At 55.4% G+C, this 21,370-nt stretch overlaps 1 protein-coding gene across 2 annotated transcripts in view; it reads right to left on the bottom strand.

The window, feature by feature from the left end:
• Positions 1 to 21,370, bottom strand: part of PLXND1 (plexin D1) — a 59,689-nt gene that overhangs the window by 15,614 nt on the left and 22,705 nt on the right. For both annotated transcript variants that reach the window (XM_027042703.2, XM_027042702.2), the window contains exons 3-20: positions 21,158 to 21,289; positions 20,799 to 20,899; positions 20,579 to 20,708; positions 18,937 to 19,114; positions 18,683 to 18,791; positions 18,131 to 18,233; positions 11,832 to 11,933; positions 9,276 to 9,365; positions 8,964 to 9,057; positions 7,587 to 7,741; positions 6,383 to 6,534; positions 5,355 to 5,454; positions 5,122 to 5,261; positions 4,163 to 4,330; positions 3,990 to 4,080; positions 3,523 to 3,786; positions 3,286 to 3,435; positions 2,345 to 2,459 (exon numbers count right to left, since the gene is read on the bottom strand). In XM_027042703.2, the coding sequence (XP_026898504.1) occupies positions 2,345 to 2,459; positions 3,286 to 3,435; positions 3,523 to 3,786; positions 3,990 to 4,080; positions 4,163 to 4,330; positions 5,122 to 5,261; positions 5,355 to 5,454; positions 6,383 to 6,534; positions 7,587 to 7,741; positions 8,964 to 9,057; positions 9,276 to 9,365; positions 11,832 to 11,933; positions 18,131 to 18,233; positions 18,683 to 18,791; positions 18,937 to 19,114; positions 20,579 to 20,708; positions 20,799 to 20,899; positions 21,158 to 21,289 (2,374 nt within the window). The remainder of the gene's footprint in view (positions 1 to 2,344; positions 2,460 to 3,285; positions 3,436 to 3,522; positions 3,787 to 3,989; positions 4,081 to 4,162; positions 4,331 to 5,121; positions 5,262 to 5,354; positions 5,455 to 6,382; positions 6,535 to 7,586; positions 7,742 to 8,963; positions 9,058 to 9,275; positions 9,366 to 11,831; positions 11,934 to 18,130; positions 18,234 to 18,682; positions 18,792 to 18,936; positions 19,115 to 20,578; positions 20,709 to 20,798; positions 20,900 to 21,157; positions 21,290 to 21,370) is intronic.

Genomic DNA, 21,370 nt, shown 5'->3' with positions numbered 1-21,370 from the left:
TGAGGCTTGAAACCATAAAACTTCTAGAAGAAAACATAAGCAGCAAGCTCTTGGAAAGCAGTCTTAGCAATATTTTTTTTGGCTATGTCTCCTCAGGTGAGGACAACAAAAGCAAAAATAAACAAATAGGATGACATCAGACTCAAAAGCTTTTGGACAGTGAAGGAAACCATCCACAAAATAAAAAGGCAACCTATTAAATGGAAGAGGATACTTGCAAATGATACATCCGATAAAAGGTTGATATCCAAAATATATAAAGACCCATACAACTGAATAACAAAAACCAAACAACCTGATTAACAAATGGGCAGAGGACCCGAGGAGACATTTTTCCAAAGACGACACAGATGGCCGACAGACACATGTAAAGATGCTCGACATCACTCATCGTCAGGGAAATACAAATCAAAACCACAATGAGATAGCACCTCACACCTGTCAGAATGGCTCAGATCAAAATGACAAGAAATAACATGTGTTGGCAAGAATGTGGAGAAAAGGAAGCCCTGGTAAACTGTTGGGAGGAACATAAATTGATGCGGCCACTATGGAAAACAGTATGGAGGTTCCTCAAAGATAAAAATAAAACTGTCCTAGGAGCCAGCAATTCCACTTCTGGGTTATTCATCTGCTGAAGAAAACAAATATACTAATTCAAAAAGATACATGCATCCCTATGTTCACTGCAGCATTATTTACAATAGCCAAGACGTGTAAGCAAGCTGAGTGTCCCTGGATAAATGTGTGGATAAAGAAGTAATGGTATACATACATAAAATATTACTCAGCCCTAAAAAAGAATGAAATCTTGCCATTTGTGACAACATGGATGGATCTAGAGGGTATTACACTAAGAAATAAGTCAGAGAATGACAAATGTTCTGTGATTTCACTTATACTTATATGTGGAATCTAAAAAAAGAAAACAGAAACACTCATAGATACAGAAAACAATCTGGTGGTTGCTGGAGGGGAGGGATGTGCAGGAATAGGTGACATAGGTAAAGGGGATGAAAAGGTTCAAACTTCCACTTATAAAACACATGTCTTGGGGATGTCATGTACAACATAGGGACTATAGTCAATAACATTATAAGAACTTTGTATAGTGACAGAAGGCAACTACATCAAAATACTGAATCACTGTGTTGTGCACCTGAAACTAACACAAAATTATATGTCAGTTAAAATAAAACAGGGGTCTCCCAGGCTCAGGATCCTTGCCAGGTGCAGTGGCACATGTGTGTAGTCCCAGCTACTTGGGAAGCTGAGGCAGGAGGACTGCTTGAGCCCAGAAGTTCTGGGCTGTGATGTGCTATGCCGGTCGGATGTCCGCACTAAGTTCGGCATCAGTATGGTGACCTCCCGGGAGCGGGGGACCATCAGGTTGCCTAAGGAGGGGTGAACCGGCCCAGGTCGGAAATAGAGGAGGTCAAAAAAAATAGGGGTGAACAGTGGCTTTCTTTGGGTGAGAGAATTATGGGCGATTTCTTCTCTTTCTGCTTTTTACCATTTTCGATTCTTTCTACGATGACCGGGTGTGAACTTGTGAATTAGGAAACATTTAAAAGGTGACACAGTAGTATTATATTATAATCCCTTACTGGGGTGGGGAAGGGGGAAATATACACACACACAGATGACCCTTGGACAGCTGGGTTTGAACTGCACAGGCCCACTTACCTGCAGATTTTTAAAAATAAATACAGTGAGTACTGAAAATGTATTTTTTTCATCCTTGTGATTTTCTTAATAACATTTTTTTTTCTAGTTTACTTTATGGTAAGACTATAGTATATAATACATATAAATACAAAATGTGTGTTGATTGTTTATGTTATTGGTAAGGCTTCCAGAAACAGGAGGCTATTAGTAGTTAAGTTTTGGAGGGAGTCAAAAGTTATACATAGATTTCGGACTGTGGGGGGGGTCAGCGCCCCCAGCTCCGTGTTGTTCAAGGATCAACTGTATCACCTTTACAACCATCAGTTTAATAGTGGGATAGCCTACCAAATGTGTAGGTTAAGCTTCCCTTTTAAGCTCCTCCAGTAGCCCCTTACTGGTTCCGGGACAAGGTTCCAAGTTCCTCTGCCAGGCAGTCAGGGCCCACAGCCTGGGCCCACAGCCTGGACCCAGCGCATCCCCCAGCAACTATCATCCTCCACCCATCTGTGCCGCAGCCAGGGCACATCTCTCAGTGAGTAACCCACCACCAAGCTTTTGTTTCAGCTGTCTCCCCAGCCCATCACTCCTCTTCTCCTATCTGCCAGTCTTCTGAGGGGCTGGGACAAGGTGGGGGCAGGTATGCCCTCCAAGGTGTCACAAGAATAAGTCTCCTTACCAACCACAGACAGCAGCAGCAGGACACTGCAGATGACGATGGACACAATGATGGCGGTCTCACTGCCCCCCAGCTGCAGTGTGGCAATGGTCTGGTTGAAGTTCCCTACCTGGATCTGGGCAGAGGCGGGAGGAGGGAGCTGTAGCTTCCCCGGACTCGTGCTTTGGCTCCTCTCCTCACTAGCTGTGGGGTCCTGGGCAAGTCACCTAACCTCTTTGAACCTCAGAGGCCACATCTATAAACACAGAGATAACCAGGCCCACCTCCTGGGGATGCTGTGAGGGCTAAAGGAGATGATGCTTGGCTAGCCCTGGCAGGGAGGGGAGACTCAATATGGGCTGTGTTTACTACTACGGCCTGGGAGGGGCAGTGGAGGAGCCAAAGGCAGGTCAGTTCACAGGGCCTGGCTGCTGTCCCCAAGTATCTGGAGGACTGTCTGATGACCAGGGAAACAGGCAAAGGCTGAGGATTCAGAGGGCATAACTGGGACTGGGGTGCAGGTGAAAGAGAGCTTTGGCAGTCAGACCCGTCCTGGGCGGCATGTGCTGCCTTGAGAGGGAAGGGGTTTCCCATCCCAGGAGGCATGCAAGCAGGTACAGCATAGAAAAGGTCTCATTTCTGGCCCCTCTCGGCCCTCCTCCTGTATCCCTCCCCTCTGTGACTCTGCACGTGATTGGCAGCCCAAACTTGACGCGGAGCATCAAGTGGAACAAGGGAGACTTCTAACGGCCTCTGAAAGTCCAGCCCCATCAGGCCTATCTGGGGCCAATCACTGCCCTGGAGCAGGTGACTAAGTTCTTGGGCCTCATCTGTCAAGTGGGGATGTAAAACTCCACTTGGCGTCATCCACTGAGCACGACAACACTTAGCTCTGATACGCTGGGTGAGGGGCAGGGCTGGGGGCCAGGTCTGCCTCCACCTGGGGTTCCCCGTTCACTCACTGTGATGGGCAACTGCCCCTCGGCCGTGCCCAGGGACTCGTTGACCGAGCAGTGAATGACTCTATCCGAGACGATCTGGATGTCACAGGCCACTTGGCCTATTTTGATCCGGTACTCGTGGCTCTCGAGCCCTAGGCTGTCCTGCTCCTTCTGCAGGAACAGAGAGGGAGTGCTTGCTGAGGTCTGCGGCTGAGCCCGGCCCCGCTCACTCCCGCACTGGTACCCACTGGAACTCACATGGATGACCAGGGTGAGGGGCTCCCCGGGGTGGTGTTTGATCCACTTCTCCCTCTTGGCCGTGGAGAACTGTGGGTCAGGGAGGTAGTCCAGGCGGAACCTGCTGCCCCGCCGGGCCTCCTGGGGGTCCAGCAGCTCCTCGGCTACAGCCGCCTCATCGGTGTAGGCCCTTCCATTGATGAAGAAGTCTACCGGTGCCGATGCATTGCTCAGGGCCCCAGGGGACGGGCAGGTGATTAGGGTGGAGTTGAGAACTTTGCAGAGCTGGTAGGGAAGGGCCAGGGCCAGGGCCAGGGCCAAGGTTGAGGATGGACAGACGGGCAGGAGAAACGGGGAGAGATTGAGGTTTAAGGAGACAGAGAGAGAGAGGGAGAGACAGAGAGGCAGAGAGAAGACAGATACAGCAGCGTGAGAGTCAATCAGGGCTACTGGCCGCTCCCCACCCACCTTGGTCCCAGCCCCCTCACCGTGGGCTCCCGGCCAATATGGTGCACAGCCATGGACACATTCTGCACCATGTGGAAACGCTCGCCAGCCACCGTGATGGTCCTGCCGCCACTGTGGGATACAGCGAGCCCTGTCAGCCCACCCGCAGCCCTAGAGAGTGAGCTCAGCCAGAGGTCAGGGTCTGGGGTCTCACCTGACAGGGCTGCGGCGGGGACTGATGGCCGTGATGACTGGGTTCTGCATGTACTGGAAGGTGAGGTTGCTGTGCACACAGCCCCGGCGCTCAAAGCGCACACACACGGACACGGGGGCCGGCAGGGCACCCTCAGGCACCGTGCAGGTGATGCTGGTGTCCATGCGCCTGTGGGAGGGCAGCGGCACTGTCAGCATGGCCCCCACCTCCTGCTGCTTGCTCCTGCCTGCCCCATCGCCCAGGCCACAAGCCCGCATGCCTGGCCTGGATAGGCCTCCTCGACTCCCCCCAACCTGGTCTTCTGCCCCTCGTACAGGAATCTGTTGTTTGCACATACCGACTGCCACATCTTTGCTCAGGCTGTCCTCCCCACCTTCAACACATTCGCTTTTCCTCCAGCCCTGCCCGTGTGTTCCAATTCTGCCCCATCCCGCCTCATGCAAGAAGCCCTCCCAGAGTCCCTCTCTCAGAGCTGAGGAATGGCTCTGAAAGAACCAGCTTTTTTCCCAGTCTCAGATGTTTCTATTTCCTGCGGGAGTGTCTGCTTTCCCGAGAGCTGAGACTTTGCTGGGCTCTTCTTGGTGTCCCCAGCAATGCCCATCAATGGGGCCTGGTACACAGTAAGTGCATAATAAAGACAGAGGTATTTCATCAAAAGGCTCTGGACCACACCCCTGGGCCAGCCAGAGGAGCTCCGAATGTATATGACCATCACATTTTTCACAGCAGAGGCCACTTATGGAGCTCCTACTGTATGCCGGGCACAGAGTACTACTCACAATTACTGTTCTTACCAGATGAGGAAACTGAGGCTCAGAGAAGGGAAGGGGCTTGGCCGAAAGGACACAGCTGGTGAAAACCCGAGTGATGCTTGATGCAAGGATGTCATTCCACCCTTCCAGCCCCCAGCCCTCCAGTTTCCCTGGGCAGGAAGGGGTGGCCCAGGCCCAGGGGCTTACACGAGCTCCGTGCAGGGCTCTGTGTCGTTCACTAGGACTTGGAGCTCGGAGCCCACATGGAGGTCGCTCCCGTGGATTGTGATCCTGGTGCCCCCTGCCTTGGGGCCCTTGTCAGGCTCTAGGAATTGAACCTGGGGCAGCTGTGAGGAGGAAGACAGGAGGTCAGGCCTCAGGCCACCCCCCAGGTGTGTGTCTGGTGGGGTGGGCAGGAGGGTGGGTTCAGCCTCCCTTACCACGTAGGAGAAGCGCTCCCGTGACTTGCCCTCTTTAGAGGCGTTCACCGTCACCACGTCTGAGAATGCCTCTGGGGCTGGCCCTGTAGCGCACACAATCCTGGGGGGAGGTAGCTTGGGTCAGGAGAGCAGCTGGAGGGTCTCAGGGGCTGGGTAAGCAGCACCTGGGTTCTCTCTTGAATGATGCCACCCCCCCACCCCGGCTATACCCCGAGGGTATGTGGGCTCTCCACCCTTGCCCTCAGCTTCCCGCCTCTCCGACTCACAGCTGGGACTGCCATTTGGCTGGGACAGCCAATGGCATCACCTACATCAAAATACTGAAACCATTCCCTATCAGCTGGAAAACAGCCACTCTGAAACCCCGATGTCACCCTGATGCCAGGCTCTTCCCCAGGACTACCCACCTCCCCTGCCCGCCCCGCCTGACTTTCCCACAATTCTACAACTATGTGACAAAGGGGTGAGATAAGATGGTCTCTTGGGTCTGAACATTCTCCAACCATGAGGACATTTGTTGGGCTGGTAGACTGATAGCTTTTCTGTAAGCCTGACTTACAGCTCCGCCGGCAAAGGAAATCAGCTCACCCCCTGCTTTTCTACAGCCCTTCTGGGCCAGGCCCCACAGCGCTAGGCTCAGACCTCTGCACCACACCAGCAGCCCCACACTTTGTTAACTACAAGGTTTTTGTTGCTTTTTTTAAAAAAAATCAATGCAAGGCTTCTATGGAAGTCCGGCTGTTCTGGGGGAACCTGGGAGGGCCTCCCAGAGCAGCAGGTGTTGAAGTGGGAACTTGAAGGATATGGAGAAGCGTCCAGAGTAGAAAAGGGCGGAATGCACGGGGGTGGGTAATGGCTTCAACAAGGTCTGGAAGACCTTGTGCCACTTCTAGTGAGCGGCAGGGTGCTGAGGAGGGTGGGAAGGCAGAGGGGAGAGGGGAGGGCAGAGCTGTGGTTGGCACTGTTGGGAGGGGTGGGGGGGACGCTAGAGGTCATTCAGAACAGCCCTGGGGACTGCCACTACTCACTCCTCCGACACCGTGTATCTGTCAGCCAGTGGCTCACAGGCCACGCTGCCAATCCACACGCCATGGGCCACGTCGCTAAGCCGCCGGCCTAGGTTCCTGCCTCGGATGGTCAACAGGGTCCCGCCGTCCAAGGGGCCACTCAGGGGCTCAATCTGCCAGGTGACCAGAGGACGAATGATGTTCTGAGGCTGGGACGTCAGCAGCTTTCCCCACCCACTGCTGCACACACCCAGGCAAGTGCACGTACACCTGCTGCTCAGGAGGAGGTACAGAGGCTCTGAGGGGGTGGGGGCCGCTGCTCACTGGACAGGTCACGGGGGCTGCCAGTGAGGATGTGCCCACATGGGTCTGGGAATGTGAGTGTGCAAAGTCAATGACACCTGCGGAGGGTGGGGGCTTCTGTGGACAACGCAGTCTGCTCCCAGTGGCCATGTCTGACCACGTGATCTCGCAACCCAGCCAGAGCTGACTGGGTCAGGGATGGGCACCTGACCCAGCCTACGCCAATGAGAATCCTTCCACCGGACTTCGTCTTAGCTAAAACTCAGGCTCGGTTGTGATTGCCGGCCTCACTTATCACCATACCAGCAGGGTTTCCCCGACCTCACTATAAAAACTAGAGGCTGGGGGCACCTGGGGGGCTCTGTCAGTTACACGTCCGACTTCGGCTCGGGTCACAGTCTCACGGTTTGTGTGTTCGAGCCCCACATTGGGCTGTCTGCTGTCAGCACAGAGCCCGCTTCAGATCCTCTGTCCCCCTCTGTCTCTGCCCCTCCCTTGCTTGCTCCCTCTCTTTCTCTCTCTTTCAAAAATAAACATGAAAAGAAAAACAACTAGAGACTAGCGCTAGCATCTTTTCCGGCCCAGACTCCCTGCTTCACTCTATTTTTCTCCATAGCACTTATCGCCTTCTATATATAAATTATTTATTTCCTTACTTATTACTGCCCACCCTCCTCCCCCACTAAAACATTAGCTCCGTGTTGGGGTGGCACTTTGTTCACTGCTGTGTCTCCAGCACCCAGCGGCCCTGGCACCCAGCAGGCGCTCCCCAGGTGATCCTGCATGCATACGGCTGGTTATGTGCAAGCACGTGTGTCACAGGTCTGAGAGCCCGTGTGGGGCGCTGTGTGTCGCACAGGCCTCCGTGGGTGGGGGTGCAGGCATGCGGGTGCGACAGGCCTCCGTGGGTGGGGGTGCTTACCGCGCGGATCTCGGGGGCGGGGCAGGTGCCAGGCAGGGGCTGCAGGGGCCCTCGCAGGCGGCAGCCGTCACTCCACACACACAGATGTCCCAGGTCCTCCCGGCCTAGGCACTGAGAACAGTCAGGGCTGCCCATGGCGCAGTTATAGACCTCCACTGGGAGAGACACAGAGACAGCATGGGTCAGCACCCCCCGTCACCACTGTGCCCTCTGCATTCACTCACCATCACCCAGAGGTGGGTTCTGGTTCTCCAAACTCCCCAGGGCCTTTGCTAAGCACAGTGCAGCCACAGCCTCATTAATAGTATCTGTCTACACCACGATTCTACCAGGTGGGAGCTCTTTGTTTGTTTGGGGTTTTTAAAATTTTTTTAATGTTTATTTTTGAGAGAGAGAGAGAGAGAGAGAGAGAGAGACCGACCGACCATGAGCAGGGGAGGGGCAGAGAGAGGAGGAGACACAGAATCCAAAGCAGGCTCCAAGCTCCAAGCCATCAGCACAGAGCCCAATGCGGGGCCTGAATCCACGAGCTGGGAGATCATGACCTGAGCCAAAGTCAGATGTTTAACTGACTGAGCCACGCAGGCACCCCACCAGGCACCCCATTTGACAGGTAAGAGGCCGAGGCTCAGAGGGGAGGACTGACTTGCTCAAGGTCACAAAGCCTGTGAGCGGCAGGCCCGAGATTCACACCCAGGCCTGGGTGGGTCTGTTTACCCACCAGTGGGGCTCTGGGATGCTAGGGGATCACTGGGCAATGTGGGCAGTGGGCACCAGGGCCTCAGACCCTCGGAGTGGCCCAAGCAGGAGTGCTGGGAGGGTTCTTCAGGGTCTTGGGTGTGCAGGTTGGTTCTTCTGGAGTCTGTCTCTGGGACCTTCATGGTGGGGACAGGGGGGCGGGTGGTGGTACCATATCCACTAGGGATATCTGAGGCTCCCCATGAATAGACAGACTCTTAAAGAATTGATTCAATATGTATAATAACAGTAAGGACACCAATCACCATTTGGGGCGTGCTGACTGCCCCAGTCACAACTGTAAGATCTGTGTGCATCGTCTCAGTAAATCCTCACCAAGCTTTCTGTAAAAGGGCCTGTGCCTCATGTCAAATGGCTGAGAAACAGAAGGCCAAGCAAGCGCCTGAAGCTGCACAGCCATCGGCATACAGATGTCTGGCCCACAATAGCTGCTCAATGAATAAGAACTGAGTGACCAGGTACAGAATGGCAAGGCTGGGATCTGAGACCCTGTGTGTTAGGGAAACACAGGGTGGGACATCTGTGACTGTGCGGTGGGCACTGGATAAGTCCCCCAAGGTAGAGCCCCACCCATTAAGGCTGAATCCCCAGTGGCCATAGGGCCGTAGGGGCTCCCACCTGTTATGGGGTCAGGGCTGTCCAAGAATCGGGCTGGCTGCCCCTTTAGTTGGAGGCTGAGTGGAAACATCTGGCTCTTCTGGGTCGTGTGCAGCTGCAGAAGGACAAGAAAGAGCATGAGGGGTGTGAGTGGTGTCTAGGTCTCTGCTGGGGGGAGGGGATGCATGTCATGGAGACAGAAGAGGGCAGGGCTGTTGAGGATAAGGGGATCAAAAGGAGGAGGGGGATAAGGTGGGAAGGAAGGAGTATAGCGTCTGGACTTATGCAGGCCTTCCTACCGCCCCCCCCCCCCCCCAGAGCCACATCACTTACCACCACTTGGTTGCAGTGTGCAGTAGATTCATTCACCCATACGGCTTCAAAGATCTCCTCCGGCCCAAAGCTACATTCTAGGGCTGCACCCTAGGAGAAATGGGGTTGCTGAGGAGAGGCAGATCAGCACCCACTGCTCTCTAACTCCAACTTGTCATGGGTTGCTGCCCAGAGTAGTGGGCTGAGCCCTTTTATCAGGCCCCTACTCCTCCAGAATGTCCTTCCTGGCCTTCAGGTCCAATGATGGAAGGAGGGAGGCAAGGAGTACATGAACACCTGGAACCTGTTGCTCCCCACGCGACTAAAAGCTTCACCAATATCTCCCGATGGCCTAAACCAATGGCCTTTTACTCGGCTCATAAAAATCCAATTCTTTAGCATGACTGCCATTCAAGGTTTATTCCAGTGAGTCTCCACCTGTTCTTTGAATCTTACTACCCCCCACCTCTGTCCCCCAAGGCCGATGCCCCAGCCACAGCAGGACACTCTTGGACATGGCACAGGCTGCCCTGCCCCTGGGCCTTTGTCCAGGCTGTTCCTCCTACCCAAACAACTTGTCTCCCCTTTAGCCACCCAGGAAAACACAACACAGCCCTCAGCATCCAGCTCAAATTGTATCATGTTCCAAAGACTTCCCAGAGCCCCCTTAAATCAGGTGGGTGCCCCTCATTTGATCATTCATTCATTCATTTAGCAATGAACATTTGGGTGCATGTTAGGGGCTCTAGGAGGCTCCTAAAGCCTGCCCACACCCTGTATGTTGAGGACCACCCTTATCTCCCTGCCCAGGCTCTTTTTACACTGGTCTTGCCACCCACTGGGAAGGGTTAGGGTTGGGTCTCAGCCCCTGTGACACCTCCAAGGGCAGTGGGTGGCAGTAAAAGAGCTCAGGTTCCATCGGTTTGAATCCTACCTTCTGCCTTTCCTAGCTGTGCAACTCTGTGCAAGTGGCTCTCCTTTCTGAGCCTTGGTTTCCTAAATTTTGCAATGGAAACACACATTCCTACTCTGCAGGGTTGCTGGGGAAACGAGATCATGTATCTTTAGTGGGTTGCACACTGTGGGTGACTAATATATGCTGGCTGTTAGTATGCAGGAGGTGCTCAATAAATGTTTGTTGACTTAAATACACAGGCCCCAACTCCCCAGTCTTATCTTGCCCAGCACAGGCCTCCAGGGAACGGTATCAATAAATATTTGCTGACTGAACAAACTCAGGTTTCATGTGTATTAGTCCAGCCTCGTGGCAGGACTTCCTGTTTATGTCCCTGTTGTTAGCACATGTGACACCCTGAGGAGAAAGCAGGTCAGCACACCCCTCTCCTCTGGCCTACCCCCTCTCCCGCTTCACTCTGAAGCTAACACAGGAAGGTGGCTACTGATAGGGCTGCAAGCACATTTGCCCATGCTGAGCCAGGAGGTGGGTCAGCTCAGGCTTCAGCCACTCAGCATAGCAGGCCCAGCCTGTCCTGAGGCTCCCCAGACTACAGTCTCAGCAAACAGGAAGGGGGCTCTGCCCCTTCCTGCCCTTAGTGTTCTAGAAGCAGGTCGAGGGCCAGGATCACTGAGGCACACTGGGGGCAGACACATGCCTCCTGGTTACGGGACCCGAACCCAGGGCTTGGGCCTCCCCACGCCAGGCTCCTGTAGCCCCAGGGAGCAGCACCGCCCTTCATACCAGACCAGGCCCCTTCATACTCCTGAGGCTCTGTTCCAACCACTGCAGGAGGGAGTCTGAGGGCTGAGGGCACTGCCCACACAGAGCTCCAGCCCCAGCCACAAGGCTGCCTGACACATCCCAGATGCCTGGCACGTGGCCCCCACGTGCGACAGCTGTCACAGGCCTTCACTCCCCCTTGGAAGCAACAGATGGTGAGTCCCTAGGAGCTGGGGAGGGGGATGGCTGGCACACTTCCAGAACTCGTCAACGCTTCCCACCAAGATGCTCTTCCAGGAGGGACCCAGAAAGGAGCTGAATCTCCTCCTCCCCATGCGTGGGTGCAGAGGTGATGGCAGATTGTAGGGAAGAGCACTTTCTCAGGAGTCCAGTGCTAGGGTGCAAGTCAAGCCCTACGTCGTGTACCTAGAGTCAACTACTTCTCCTTTCTGGATCTCATTTTTCCCATCTGGATAATGGGGAATAGGGCAGCACAGGGGTTCTCTGGACATTCTTCAGGTAAGGCATGTCAGCCATGAAATGAGGAAATGTGTGCAGAATTACAAGTCAGCCTAGGGGGTAGGGCCGGCAGGACATGGACAGTGCCCAACCATGGGCTGCAGCCCAGCTCTGCCAGGAGAGCTTTACAGGGTGGGGAGTCTGGGGGTCCTGGCCAGGGTTTCCCTCAGGAGCTGTTAGCAGCTTGCTGTCCCTTGGGCTGGGCCCTCCCCATCCACTTCCCTTTCCTCTAACCCCCTGCAAACACAGTGGGGATTTCTCAAACAGAATCTGGAAACTCAGAGAAACAAAACCAAGGTGTGGGTGGAGGGACCAGAGCATGGGTCCTCATCCAGAACAGCATTCTCCTGCCCCCACCCCCAGGCCTGGCCTCCACCTACCTGGAAGGCAGCATTGGCTAGATGCACAGGGATGCTCTGTAAGCTGCCTGTGGGCATGGGTGCCAGGCGTGAGGGCAGGATCTGGGGGCAGTCCTGAGGGCTCTGCAGTCAAAACACAACGAGGTAAGGGTGATGCGGGAGCATTTCAGAAGAGACAGGATTCACGGCCATGCCAGCCAGCCTACTGTCGCAGCCTGCCTCCCCAGGGAAGTACTTGCCAGCCTGCACAGTGAGGAAACACCAGTAACAAAATCACAGCAGCCGCCACCACCGAGGGCAATGTGCCCAGTGCCTCCCACACACCGTCTCTTTTGACCCTCATGACAAGCCTACAGGCAGGTTTTATCGGCCCCATTTTATAGATGATGAAACAGAGGCATTCCGCGATGATGTAACCTGCCCAGCGATGGAACCAGTCCCGCCATGGCTGTTCCAGGGCATACTTTGCAGAGGAGGTCAGGAGGCTGGGGTTGAGGGCTGGCCCCCCTCCCCATCTCTGGGCCTCATCTTTCCCAGCTATAAAATGAGGGGCTGCACCCATTCTCTGAGACCACGCCCAGCTCCAAAATGCGGTTTCCAGGATGACACATGTTAAATGATTCAGAAAAAGAACTCCAAATTTCTGAACAGCCCACGGGAAACAGGCTATGAGGACCCTGGTGTCCCGAGGCTCCACACCCCTCCCCACTTCTGCAGGTGAGAGTCCCAGCCTCCGGGCAGAGGCGCCAGCCCCCCAAGAGTCCCGGGCAGGCCTGGGCATCAGCATTCTCACATTGGCAGTACAGCCACGGAGGCCTGGTGGAGCAGGGGCCACTTCGAAAAAGGACAGAAGTTAGGGGCGCCAGGTGGCTCAGTTGGTTGAGCGTCTGACTTTGACCCAGGTCATGATCTCACGGGTCGGTTCATGAGTTTGAGCCCCACACTGGGCTCACTGCTGTCAGCAAAGAGCCCGCCTCGGATCCTCTGTCCCCCTCTCTCTGCCCCTGTCTCACACTCTCTCTCTCAAAAATAAATAAACATTGAAAAAAAAAAAAAAGGGAAAGAAGTTAGGGGTGCCTGGGTGGCTCAGTCAGCCGAGCATCCAACTTTGGCTCAGGTTATGATCTCACGGCTCATGAGTTTGAGCTCACATCAGGCTCTCTGCTCTCTGCTTCAGATCCTCTCCCACGCCCCCACCCTCTCTGTGCCCCTCCCCGGCTCGTGCTAGCACCCACTCTCTCTCTCAAAAATAAATAAACATTTAAATTTAAAAAAGGAAAAAAGTTAGGGAGGGAGGGCAGGCAAGAGCTGGAGGTTCAGAAACATGGCGATGTACCTGCGGTCAGAGGGCAGAGCTGGTCTGTGAACTCCCACTGTCTGACTCCCAGGCCAGAAACAGACACCAGGGAGCAGGGCTGTGCCCACCATGCCACCTAGTGACCTCTCTGAGCTTACAAGTCTGGAGCCCCCACCCCGCACTGTTGTTTAGACCTGAGGGCCCCACTGGGCCATGTTCTGCCTCCTCACACTCTGAGCCTGACCTGCTGAGACCCTGAGAGAAGGGGAGATTGGGACCCTGCAGCCGCCACACCATACCAAGGGCTGACCATCCCAGCCTAGAGGTCTGGCTGGGAACACAATGAAACATGTGTGTCCACCTTGAGGTCAGCCAGCCAGGGCAAAGGCCTTTGAGGATAGAACTTGGAGGCCTCCCTGGGTCTTTTCTCCTTACTGCTAATCAGACAGGGAGCTCCCTGAGGGGAACCCTGGGGGGCTCGGCATAACGCTGGACCCTGAGGAGATGCCAGTAACAATAAATGATGACCATGCCCACATCAGAGATAGTCACCAGCTCACACAGCCCTCACTGTGCTCCTGGACAGTTCTAAGCACACCACACCGTATTAATTCACCAAATCCGAACTCCCAACAATCCTCTGAGTTAAGTATAATCATTACACCCATTTTACAGACTAGGGAATCGGGGCACAGAGAAGCAGAGCAGTTTGCCCAAGATGGAACTGGCAGCACAAGAGGCCTCTAGTTGTCCAGACTGTTTGCCGACCACCAGGCCAGAAACCTCGCCTAGACTGGTCCGTTTCCCGGGGAGCAGCGCCTGGTGCGGATCACAGAGGCCTCGGCCAGAGAAGCAACATGGCTAGGCCCGGGTGAGGCCTCCTGAGCTGACTGTCGTCCTGCGGGGCTGGGAGGGAGGAGCTTGTGTCCAGCTCAGGGTGAGCCCACACAAGCCTCTGGCCTCTGGGCTGCCATCTTCCGCAGTCTTGTGTGTAAACCCCATGGAATTTCAGGGAATGGAACCCACATGTTTGCAATCAGTTTTCATGGCTGCTGCCAGCTCTGCCTTGCAGCTGGCCGGGGGCTCTGTGGCTCTGTCTTCCCAGCTCCACCCCACCAGTGGGTAAGTGGCTGACAGGAGGAGCTGTGGGGTGAGGGTCAGAGCAGGAGTTTCCACGTGAGCCCCCCCCCACCAAGGAAATGACGTGGAAGCATCCCTGAGGGTTCCCCTCCCCCCCCATTCTCCTTAATCCCTATCTATGATCCCATGGCTTTGGATGCTTGTACCCGTTCTACAGAGTGGGCCAAGGCTAAGAGTCCTGGCACACCTTTGCCCTCCTTTGGTACCTCCCCCCAGAACTGGCTAACCCTCCACGGGGCCAGCTGGTATGTCTGCTGCTGGCCTCCAGCCCCCACCATCTGCCTCCAAGTCTGGCCTGGCCTTTGGGGAACTTCCCCCACAGGCCTGTGGTTTGGGAAGACTGACTCTACTCCCTAGCCCCAGGGATAGGCCAGTGTCCCAGGCCTGCCCTGGACTCAGCAATTGGTTCAGGGAGTGTACGTGACCCTAGTGCAGCCAGCAAAAGTCAACTCTGGGACTTCCATAGAACCAATAAGAAAGAGAAGCTCTTTTTATTTTTCTGGGGCTGCCAGGAAATCAGGAGCCTGCCTGGAGCTGCTGAGGTCAACTTGCTACCAAGGGGGGAGGGCTGCCAGAGCATGAAGCCCAACCAGAGGGGCAGGGAGCCCTGAAAACATGGTCGGAACTCCTGGATCCAGCTATACCTGAAGGTGATGCCACCACCCCTCTCCCCCCCCCCCCCGCCCCCCCGCCCCAGGTTTCACACTCATAGGAGTCAATTAATTCTGTTGCGGCCAAGGCTAGTTTGAACTAGGGTTTCCCCCAGTGCAACCAAAGGATGGGGCCTCCCTGTCCCATCTAAGCCAAGCCATCGACACGTCAGAAGGAGGCCGAGTGGCTTCTCCCCTTTGCTGGAGTGCAGCACAGGGCAGAGCCTGCAGGTTCAGGAAACCACGGCCAATCGACCACACTCTAGGCAGAGGAATAAGGACAGCTGCTGAGTCAGCAGTGCCAAAAGCCACAATCAACCCGGACAGGAGCCCAGTGGGTGCTGGTTCACAGAGGACCTCACCTGTACCCACACTGGGACTCACAGACTCTCTCACTGTCTCTCCCACATTCAAGGGTCAAGAACTGATGTCCCAATCCAGCATGGCTGGCCCAGACCCTAAACCCATCTCGCCCGGTCCCTTTCTACAGTTCTACACCCTCACAGCCCCCTAAACTGCCCCTTGTTCCTACCAAACCACTCTCCCCACTGGCTCCGAATGAAGTCCAATTTCACGGTGGCATCCACGCCAGGCTCCCCAGGAAGGGGGCCTACTGTCCTATCTCTCCTCCCCTCCTCTAAAACACCGTACCCTCTTCCTGGCACCCTCCACTCCTCCACATCCTCCTTCTGCACTAGGGAAGTGCAGGAGACTCCCTAGTGACAGGAAACTCAGCCCCTAGCACCTCCCCAGGGACACCTCCCTGGCCTAACCCAAGTCCTACTGTCTCCTCCCAGCTCTCGAGGGGTGCAGGCGGATGTGCAAACTCCCCTGTCCACCACCTGACCAGAAACATGTCACCTGCAGGGCTAACAGAGACATAAATAAATGCCATCTTAAGTATCAGTCAGAGACTTCTGCAGGCCAGGGGAGGGGGCTGCCTCTTCTCTTGCTAGATTACCATAGTCCTCTAAGACAGACCCTCTCTGGGGCTCCGATCCCAGTTCCTGCTAGATTACCATAATCCTCTAAGACAGACCCTCTCTGGGCCCACCGCTCCAGCTCCTGGCCCCCAGAGCTGCAGACCTGGGGGAGATGGCTTATGGGGTGCTGCCTCAGAAACACCCCTAGACTGAGCTCCTATGTATCTGTCAGGACCCTGCACAAAAGTCCCCCTCCCAGAGAAGTGCTCCCTGGCCCACCCAGCAAAGTAGCCACCCACTCCTGAGAAGGATAGTGGCCTTTTAATGAGTACCTACTATGTGCCACATATGGAGTTGGTGCCTCACAGGTGCAATTCAAGACTCCCAGCACAGCAAAGTAAGGCCATTTTATAGTAGTAAAATGTACAATTACACAGTAAGTAAAATAGGAGATGGGGAAACAGGCACAGAGAGGTTCAGGAGCTTGACCAGGATCACACAGCCACAACTCACACCTCAGGCCCTTGGCTCATGATGGGGAGGGCAGAACTATGTCTAACTGGGTTCCTTCCCAGTGCCTGCTACAGACCCAGTCATACAAAGGGTGCCCAATAAATGCTGGATAACCGTGTTGAGCCTGTGGGTCCTCCTCAACAGCCTATCAGGCTGCCAGCACGAATGCTTCATGTTTCACATTTATTGAGCCCCTCTGTGTACCCAGCCCTGGGCTGGGGGCTAGAAGATGTGGACCCTAAAAAAGAGCAGGACTCCTGCTTGGCCCGGACTCCAACACAGGGGCCCAGGGCCTCCTCTATGGTTTGGCCACACAGACTCCACTAGATCTCTCTTCCAGGGCCAGAAGCCCCACATTATTGTCTCGGTTCTTTGAGGTAAGCTCCTGGATGACCCTTCTTCAAAGCAGTTCAGAGGCTTAGGCAGGAGGTGCAGAGACCAGAGGGTTCCAGGTGTGGGCCATGGTGCCCCTCCTTAGCATCTGAACACTGATCTGTACCTGCTTGGAGGGTTCCTGATGAGATTCTCTGAGCCCAGAGCCAAGAGGCTGGGGGTTCAGATGCTCTGGGGACTGGGCCCGCTTCCCTGGGACACATGCTAGGAAGCAGTGCTCCCAGGACCCTATTTGCTACCTCAGTTGTCCCATCTGGAAAGTGGGCGGGAGCATCTCCTTCCTGGGGAGAGGAGCCTCAGGCAGGGACTCAGTGCCTCACCCTGACCCCTCACAGCCCTGATAAAAGACAGAGGCTCCAGCAGCCAGGTCTGAGAGGGGATGAGCTGTAGTCTCAGAACCTCGACACCCTCTCCCACCCCAGTGTAGCCATCCCACCTGGCTGAGCATCACTGCCCCAGCCAAAGCCTCATTTGGTCATCCCTGGTAAGGCTAGGATGGCCTTAGAAGCTTTTGGGGCAATGGCAGAAGGCCACCCTGCAAGTGAACACACGGCAGAAACCAACCAGGCACAAGGTATGTGGCATTTCCATTTGTACTTCTCCCCGTCCGCCAACTCTCCCCACCACGCCCACCCTGGTGTAATTGATTCAATCCAGCCATCCCACAGCACCAGGGAGGGCCTGGATCCTGGCCAGCGGAGAATCAGCCTATAGAGCTCACGGGACCAGCATAAGCAACAGGACCTGGGAGTGTATGGCTCCTGAGACCAGCTCACCTTCTCTGCTCAGGGACAGCCATGGCATCACCTGCTCCAGGGTCCCCAGCACCCATGGGGAGACCAAGCCAGGGGCCTTTCAGCCCACCTCCTGATCTCGGGAAGGAAGGAGAACATGGGCGCCAAGCCAGCGGGGCTTAGATTCAAGGTCCCAGTCTGGTATTTCCTGGCCTCAGGGACAACTGCCCTGAGCCCGCAGGGTTGTTGAAAATGTTACAGGTAAAATTTCAAACTAGCCAGTACTGACACGGTGTGTAGAAAGGAGCCCTCCTACTACAGGTGGGAGTTAAAACTGGCTCAGGCTTTCTGGAGGCAGTTGAGTCAAAGATGTAAAAATGTGGCCACGCTTTCACCCCAATATGCCATTTCTAGGAGTTCGTCTCCAGGGAATAATCAAGGACACACGCCATGCCCTGTCTATATCAGAACACAAAAAAGAAATGGGAAGTGATCGGTACATCCAACAACAGGGGATTGGTTAAATGTGCTGTTATGTGATGAGCCCAGCACAGCTGTTAAATCTGGTGCCAGGAAGAAAATTTAATGATGTGGAAATGTTCTCAACATATTAAAAAAAAAAAAAAAGTAATGAAACAGGCAGAGGGCATTCCACCCAGGCCTAACTTACCACGGGATTCGGTGAGGCCTCACACCGTGACTGGTTGGAGACACAGGCATGCTGCTGGGTGCACCAGAAACAAGGCCACTGTGCTGACAGGCAGCTGGTGCAGCTGGGAGACAAGGAGCGTTTCAGACACTCGGATGCCCACCCCTCATTTCACCCCTGCCCCCAGGAACTGGGACCTAAGAGGCAGATCCCGGCCCTGGGGAGAAAGGTCTTCCTTCACCACCATCATCATCAGAGGGTGGGGCACTTTGAAGATACTGAGCTACCTGCTACGAGAGGCATGCAAGGAGGATATAGACAAGCAGGGCCTTTAGGAGACTAAATTAAGGGTAATCAAAGCACTTCTCTCTGCCCCTGCAGCTTGAATGCCCACAGAAGCCAGGTTAGGGTGATAAGAGTTTGCTGCACATAAATGAGCCAGAAAATGAACAAGCGAGGGCCCTATCTGCCTCTAGCACACCACTGTTTTTCTTCCAAGGGCCTTCCTGAGAGCAGACACCCTTCCCTGTTCCTCCTCCCACCACCCAGAGGCAAGCACCCTGACCCACTCACGCTGTGTGTGGATACACTTGTCCGATGCGGCTGCAGTTGTAGATGGTGAAATTGGCCCTGACGATATTCCGCCCGTTGACCCTCACAGACATCTCAACAATCACGTGATCTAGAATGGACCAGGGAACCAGGGAGAGAAGGACAAAGGGGAGTCTCCCCTGACCTCGGAGGCTGTGATATCAGGACCCCCATGCCTGACATTCCATTACACCCCTTCAGGGCTGTACTCACAGCCCAGTGAGTGCGGTGCTTACCCTGGTGGGGCGGGAAGGGCGGGAACTCATTCCTTGGCAGGAGGTTGCAGTAGGCGATCTGGTGGCCAAAGGCAGGGCCCGGGACCCGGGCCACAGTGCGGATGTTGTTCCCATAGTCACAGGCCATCTCCATGCCACTGAGGCTGGGCAGGCTGCCCGAGATCTGCAGGATCATGCCCTGGGGGCCAGGGACCCTCAGCTTGGAGAGTGGGGAGCAGGCCTTTCCTCTCGGGGCCCAGCCCCCACTCTAGCAACCCTGGGAGAAGGGGTGACAGGTGGCCAGGACTCCAGGCCAGAGGGCTATATCCTACATGGGGCTCACTAGGCCTGTTTCCTCATCTGCAAAATGAAAATGACCATCTTACAGTAGTCAAGGAGGCTTTGAGTCATCTGGTCCCTGGGACTTCTCTGACCTCATCTCCTAATATTCTCTCAAATCTACCAATCAGGGCCTCTGCACTGGCAGTTCCCTTGGCCCAGAACACTCTTCCCAGATACCCACCTAACTCACCTACTTCATATCTTTGCTCAAATGTAACATCTGCACCATGGGCCTAGCTCCAGCCTCGTCTAAAATGTCGACACTCCGCCACTCATTCCCCACCCCTTTCTCTCTTCTGCGCCCTTTTCCCCACAGTACTTTTCACCATCTTGCCATCCTATCTTGCGCGTTCTCTCTCTCCACAAGCATGTCAGCTGCTCAAGGACCAGGGCTTTTTCTGTCTTGTTCATTGCTGTGTCCCCAGAGTCTAGAACTGCTGTTAGCACATAGTAGGTGCTCAATGATCTATGTGATGAACGAATAAATGAATGGATGTATGGACAAACCTGTGCCTGGTCTGCTTGTGGACATAAAACATGTGAAGGGCTCTGTGATACATAATCATGCGGAGTGGGTGCAGAGGAGTCCCAGACCCCACCTGGCCCATTAGAACCACCATCGCCCCCTGTTGATAGGTGAGGATAGCCAGCCGCAGGGAGGTCACTGAGGGCAGGGCTGAGTGGGGCCCAGGCCTGCCTGTCCCTCAGCCCTCCGCAGACTGCCTGCTATGGGTGGGGAGGGGGCTGTGGCAGCTCCAGGCCTTCCTGAGCTCAGGCGAGGCAGGGAGTCCCTGCCTCCACACTGCAGATTCATCTGGTCTGTTTCTGAGCACAAGAAATAGCAGCCTGGCACCTGGTGGTCCCTCTGACCCCTACCTGTACCGGGCCTGGGAAGAGGCAGGGGGTTGGGCACTGACTCTCCTTGTATCCCCCAACTTGCTCCCTCCCTCTTGAGACTCTGGAGCCTGCCTCTGTTGAGTTCAAATCCCAGCTCTGCTCCTCCCTAGCTGTATGACCATGAGCAAGTCACTTTACCTCTCGGTGCCTCAATTTCCTCCTCTGAAAAACAGGGATGTTAAGAGCATCCACTTCATAGAGTTGTATAAGGACCAACACAGGTGGACATCATGCACACGGCAAGTGTGGGCACTCAGTAAGTGCTCAGTAAAGCCCAGTCATTCTCATTCCTTGCCTCCAGGTCCCAGGGGTACTGGGGGCAGGAGTATCTACCTCTCAGGGCTTGGGCGCCAGGTGAAGGGCAGCTCCCCACCCTGTGTCCCCTCCCCACCCCGAGCTGAGTCCCAGCTCCCCCGGGACTCACTGGATACTCCTGGTGCACGTCGATCTCTGCAGGCAGGACAGTCATGGCGGGACAGCGGCTGGGGCCCTCGCTGGCACTGGTCCAGAAATGCTGCTGGCTGTAGTTGGCGCAGTCTTGCTGCAGGGTGCACCTGGTGCGGCATGGCACAGGTCAGGACCCCGGCGGGCCCTTGGCCCCACTGCAGCTGCCCACACCCAGCCTCTGCCCCCGGGAGCCTCACCGTGTCTCCAGGGCACACCAGCCACAGTAGGCGTCGGCTGCACCCACGCAGTCCCCGCAGGTGGCGTGCACAGCACAGGCGGCAACTCTCACCCTGGCCATCTAGAGGCAGAGGGGAGGGCCCAGCTCAGCGGGGCTGCCGGCCTCTGCCCGGGGAATTGGCAGTGGCGAGGGCCACGAGAGGCCAGGGAAATTGAGGCTCGACGCTTCAACAGGGGAAATTAGGGGAAACAGGGCTTCCCTGCAGAGGTGATGTGTACACGGGGAAGGCGTGGGAAGGGAAGGCGCCCCTGGTGGGAGGCAGAGAGGAAGAAAGCCCACGTGTCCTGGGACCCCGTCAGGCCAGGGCTCTGGCCTTACCTGATGGGACGTCATCAGATAAAGGTAACCGGGGTCTGCTGGGTCGAACTGCATGACGTGGTGCACAGGCTCCCCGTAGGCCACCGTCACCACCCGCCTGCTCACCACCTGCATGCTCTCGTTCAGGTTGATCTGTGGGGGTGGGGCGTGGCCGTCAGGGTAATGGGGCACTGGGAGGGTGCCCACGGCAGGGGATATGCCCCTGGAGGTGGG

Source organism: Acinonyx jubatus, chromosome A2, assembly GCF_027475565.1.
Source record: "Acinonyx jubatus isolate Ajub_Pintada_27869175 chromosome A2, VMU_Ajub_asm_v1.0, whole genome shotgun sequence".
NCBI classification, from domain to species: Eukaryota; Metazoa; Chordata; class Mammalia; order Carnivora; family Felidae; genus Acinonyx; species Acinonyx jubatus.
Note: the sequence above shows the minus strand (reverse complement) of the source record. Positions and strands in the feature narration are given on the sequence as shown.